Source organism: Tupaia chinensis, unplaced genomic scaffold (assembly GCF_000334495.1).
Source record: "Tupaia chinensis unplaced genomic scaffold, TupChi_1.0 Scaffold145659_1, whole genome shotgun sequence".
NCBI lineage: Eukaryota > Metazoa > Chordata > Mammalia > Scandentia > Tupaiidae > Tupaia > Tupaia belangeri.
The window spans coordinates 1144557-1150079 of NW_006205516.1; the positions used below are offsets into that span (position 1 = coordinate 1144557).

Genomic DNA, 5523 nt, shown 5'->3' on the forward strand with positions numbered 1-5523 from the left:
CCAGCTCCAAACCTTTAAGGACCATTCCCTACCCCCCCACCACCTTCTGGAGCCTAATCTGGCTGACATGTGGATGCTGATGTCCTTCCTCCCTGTTGCTCCTCTCAGCAGTTTACCAGGGCCATCTGGAGAAATGCTTCCATGCCATTGCAGAGCTGCTGGAAGGGAAGCATTGGTAGAGACCTCTGGGGTCCCACTAATCACACCAAGTAGAAACCCATATACTTCCCCCTGCTCAGGGCAGCCAGTTCACCCCACAGAAAGCTGTGTCCCCTGCAGGGCATGTTGAGTACCACTGGGCCCTGGCTGCATGGCTGGAACAGGGCTCTGAGGTGAGCCCTCCCTCTGGGACATACACATGGAAACAGTGGATGATATGCAAATTGGAGTGTGAAGTAGAATTATATGCATCACTTCAGGTCTTTTTATCCCCAAGACCTGAATTTTCTCTCAACTCCTCCCCCGTTACTCTACCACTATGGGAAATGAAACTATTTAGCACTTCCACCAAGTCTTCCTTCTCTGGGGAAGTCAGTCCCCCATCCAGTCCCGCCCCCTTCCATTTTATCTAAAATGCACCACAGCTTCTCAGCCCTGTTTTCCTGCAGCTAGCAAAACCCTCAGCGCTTGGCCCTAAGCTTAGAGTAGGAGTGGGAAAAGTTGCAAGAGAAAGTCCCCTCACTCCCAAGCAGCTCCCAGACTTGCACTGCTACAAGGCCTAGAAGTCTCCTTTGGGTTAAGATGTTGGAGGCTTGGGGACCAGCAGATGGCATAATGGTTATGTCACCAGACTCCCATGTAGTGTACAGTGGTTCCAGTCCCGGACCCAGTGGCTTAAACTCACAACAGGCACATGAGCATGTGTGCGCAAGATCCCAACAGGAGAATGGAGGAGAAGGGATTGCGGTGTGGCCATTCCCCCTTGGGGGTGATTTCTTGCTTTCTGTCTCTTTGTCTCTCTGGTAAATACATGTGTGCTATAGCAAAAATCTCTCAAAAAAAAAAACCAAACAAAAAGATGTTGGAGGCTTGTACTGTACTGCAAAACTGTTCCTTGGAGGGCCAGCAGATGGCATAGTGGTTGCCTCATCAACTATGGTTTGAGTCCTAGACCTGGTGCTTTGAAACTCACGCCGGGCACGTGTGCGTGCATGCCCAAGATCCCAGGAGGAGAATGGAGGAGAAGGGATTGTGTATGTGGGGGGGATTTCTTGCTTTCCCTCTCACTGTCTCTGTCTCTCTCTCTCTGGTGAACATACACACCTATGGCAAAAACCTCTTTAAAAAAAAAAGGAAAAAAGGTGTTCTTTGAGAAAGAGAACATACTACTCCACCATCACTCCTGAAAACCTTCTCATGAAAAACGTGAGACTCACCCTGACATTAATGGTTAAATACACAGGTCCATAATTTTCTTTTTCCTGAGACAGTGCCCATGCTCACCAGAGAGACAGAGAGAGGAAGAGGGAGAAAGTACTCCCCAGTGGGGTGTGGTCTCACTGCAATCCCTCCTCCTCCATGTCTCCATCCTATCAGGATTTGGGGCACATACATGCACTAGTCTCATGTATTTTTCTTTTCATTTATTTTTTCTTTTAGAAATTTTTGCTATAGGGTGTGTGCACTCACTAGAGAGACAGGAGAAATAAGGAGAGACAGAGAGACAGAAAGCAAGAAATCATCTCCTCCAGGGATTGGCCAGGCTGCAATCCCTTCTCCTCCATTTTTCTCTCGGGATTTTGGACACACATGCACATGTGCCCAGCGTGAATTTTAAGCCATTGGGTCTGGGACTCAAACTACAGTCGAATATGTGGGAGTCCAGGAACCTAACCATTACATCATCTGCTGGTCCCTACCTCATGTATTTTCAAACCACTGGATCTGGGACTGAAATCCCATGGTTAGCCATATGAGATCCAGTTCCCTTAATCACCAGGCCATGGGTTGCCCCAGGTTGACCATGCTTTATCTGAAGTTCCCAAGCCCAATAAAAAAATAAAATCTGATAAAATCCAGTATTTACATAAGGTTAACATAAAAATTCATTCAATGGCAAAACCTGACCTAAGCTGATGTAAAAAGTTTTAAAGAATTTGTCCCAGATCTTGTCAAGTTTCCTGTCATTTTCTGCACAAACTGTGTTTCATGGAGTGCTACCCAGAGTTTACTGAGGGTAGCACCTAATATAAGATCATTATAAAATCAGAAACATACTGGATGCTGAACACATCTACTCCCATGGGATTCAGATAAGGGCTCAGGGCTCACGGTCCTGGATTTGGCTCAGTCGGTTTTCCAAGAAAGGCCTCCTGGGCTTGTGTATAGATGGCACTACACCAAGACCCTGTAAGCCTTCTGGCTCACAGAATGCCTCCTTGGCCTTACTTCCCTTTGCTCTTCAGCGCATCCCTGTGAGGCCTTCAGGAAAGATATCAATAGCCTCTTTTTGCGAATAAGGACACCTGGGGTTGGTAGTGAAGCTGCTTCCCTATGGCCATTTAGCTTGTGAATAGTACAGGCCAGGGTCAGATCTTCTTTTCCAAACAAAATATTGGCATGTGGCTAAGGGCCACTCCTGCGGCCAGGCAAAGATGCAAAAAGCAACACTTCGCATCCTGAGAGACACCTTGCCTGTCTTTCTTCCCACCCCCTCCCATGCGACCTATTAACAGATGTTTGAGGATAGACACCAACAGGCCGCCGCCTGACTATATTGAAGACTTGCAATGGCACAACTTGTGTGAGTGCAAGGATCTCATTATAGAAAGCTGACCACGCTCCTGAGGAGCCTGGCTATCAGTAGAAGTTCGGGAGGGCCAGGCCAGCAATATTTCCACTGTTCTTAGAAAATTATGATAGTTGGGACCAGCAGATGGCGTAATGGCTTTGTCGCTGACTCCCATGAAGTCGACTGTGGTTCGAGTCCCGGACCCAGTGGCTTAAACTCAAGCCAGGTGGGTGTGCGTGTGTGCCTAAGATCCCGAAAGGAGAATGGAGGAGAAGGGATTGTGGTGTGGCCATCCTGCCCCCCCACCCCGGGGGGTGATTTCTTGCTTTCTGTGTCTCTGTCTCTGTCTTTTTGGCAAGCACACATGCCCTATAGCAAAAACTTCTCAAAAAAAAAAAAGGAAAAGAAAAGAAAAGAAAATTATGATAGTAACAGAAAACTCTTAGATACTGCACTGTTCTTAGCTCATACAGTCTTCACAACATCCGCATTTATTGGTTTGTCAGGAAAGTCATGGCACGTTTTTGAATAGAAAACAGAAAAATGCATCATGACTTTCCCAACACGCTAATAGTAGTATGTGTTTTGGATAACTCCATTTTGCAGAGGAAAAGATGAGGCATGAGAAGGTAAAGTAATTTACCCAAGGCCACACAGCTAGTAGAAGTAGTGCAGCTGGGACATAAACCCAGGCAGTCTGGTTTCCAAGTCCAAATTCTGGAGAGTCACAAAGCCCAGGCTTTGTGGTAGGTCTGATAGGTCATCAGATGAAGATCAAATTGAGGAAGAATCCAGTTCTCTCGCAGATCAGAGTCACCGTTTGCCAAGGGACCTGCAGCTCCATCATAAAGCCTTCTCCCTGCTCTGCTTGAGTTTGGGCTCCTAACCCAGGGGGAGGCTGTGCTTCCTGCCAACTCTATCTACGGTACAAGGTCATTTCATCCCTCCCATTCCGCACTCACCTTAAAACCCATTGGGCGGAGCTTACATGCTATTTCAGCATCATGCAGTGCGTCCTCATGAGACTCCAAGGTGAAATAAATTTGAGACCGGTTGCTATAAAGTAAGTGGTCATTTGGAGCTGCCGAAATGAGAAAAAAAAAAAAACGTTATGGGCCCCAGCACATGTGTGTAAGGAGTCCTGGAAGAGGGTGGATCTTGACAAGTTACCTAGGACTTTTCTAAGAGAATCCAAAGGGTTGGCTCTATTTCTAGTCCTAGTATTGCCCTGCCTCTCACAGGACAACCTACTGTGGGTCTGAGCTTTCCCAACTGCAAAGAAGCAACATTAGTGCCCCTCCCTCAAGTGGTTCTTAGAAGCCTTGTGGTGCATCGGAGACCCTGACAGAGAGGAAACCCTGGCACCCTGCTTTGAGGCTCCACACGGTTAGTGCCTGGCAGCCTGGCAACCTGGCAGGAGTAAGGTATCACCAGCAAGAAATCAGGCTAGGGAGGAAGGAGGAGGTGGCCAGATGTGACCCCTATCTTGGTCACCAGGAAGACAAGTCCACGTTAGTCTTCTAGGTAAGGATGATTGCTGACTTAGCGACCTCTTCGTCTAGAAAGCCCAGCACATCTGAAGCTTCCTTAGTAGAGAACATGGAACTGTATTTACAATATCCCATCATTACAGATGGCCAAATGTGAATGAACTTGAACAAGGCTTCTGGAAATAAGGTAATACTGGCTGTCACCAATACTCTGATTCACTCGACTCCAGGGCTGGACAAGCCTTTTGAGATCATCTGGCTCAACCAACCCACTCTTTGGATGGGGAAAATCAAGCCCAGAGAGGAGAAGGCATCTGCTCAAGGTCACACAGCCAGCTGGTCAAAGTTATTGCTAACCGGTTAGACTTTGAAGCTGGAGTGAGGGGCAGCTTCTTTTTCTGGAGAGGGGTACAGTGCTTAGAATAATGAGACACAGGCCATCTTCCAGAGCAATGATAGCTTCTGTTGGGGAGACCCCTTTCCCTTTTAGAAGGATGACACTGACATTTTCCATTCTGGCTTGACTGAGGGGATTACCAACGGTTCAAGGAAGAACCTGCCAGGAAAAGTGATGGCAGTGACAAAGGAAGAGGGGGAGAATGGGAAGTGCCTTTCCTGGCCCTTGGGGGCTGGCTGAAAGAAACCCCTCTTGGAGAGCTGAACTTAGTGCCCTCCACCTGTCTCCTTCCTCCATGACCTGAGGCTCCAGTTCGGATTCAGCAACAGGCTTTGAAACACTGTTTCCAGGAGGTGTGCAGAGGGCAAGCCTGGGTGCCCATTTACTGCCTTTTGAGACATCAGCAAACAAATGAGTCTTTTCCGTCCCTCCTCTTCCGCAGCAGCTCTTGGTCTGCCTAGCCTGAACATAGGCAAGGGGGTGGAGACCGGGAAGGGTGTATGGGGGAGCTGTAGTCCGGCCTTGCCCAGAGAGCCCTATTCCTCCCGCTCTCCCACTGCCTGTTGCAAGCTCGGGTGGACATTCAACACGTGGACACTCCAGCCCATCCCCCCCTCCACCCATCAGGGCACTCTCGGACCCCAGAGCCCTGTGGGCCCAACCCTGTGGCCTCCTCTCCAGGAACGCTTGGCCAGACACGGTGCCAGCGGAGCTCCTGTCAGCCTGCCGGAGCTGGGCAACACAGGGCGGCGGCTCAGGGGCCACTTCCTGGGTCCAGGCGTGGGGGGTCCAGGAAAGCGGCTTTCCGGGGGGTGGGGGGGTACTCAGGTGGCCTAGTCCAGTCGGAGACGTGGAACTGCCCACGTTGCCGTTGAAGCTGCAAAACCCGCCGCAAGTCTCTCCGG

The 5523-nt window shown here is 49.3% G+C and overlaps 1 protein-coding gene across 1 annotated transcript in view; it reads right to left on the reverse strand.

The window, feature by feature from the left end:
• Positions 1-5523, reverse strand: part of LONRF3 (LON peptidase N-terminal domain and ring finger 3) — a gene marked incomplete at its 5' end in the record, with an annotated part of 46278 nt that overhangs the window by 39154 nt on the left and 1601 nt on the right. The window contains 1 exon segment of the mRNA XM_014584105.2: positions 3694-3812. Within this exon segment, the coding sequence (XP_014439591.1) occupies positions 3694-3812 (119 nt within the window).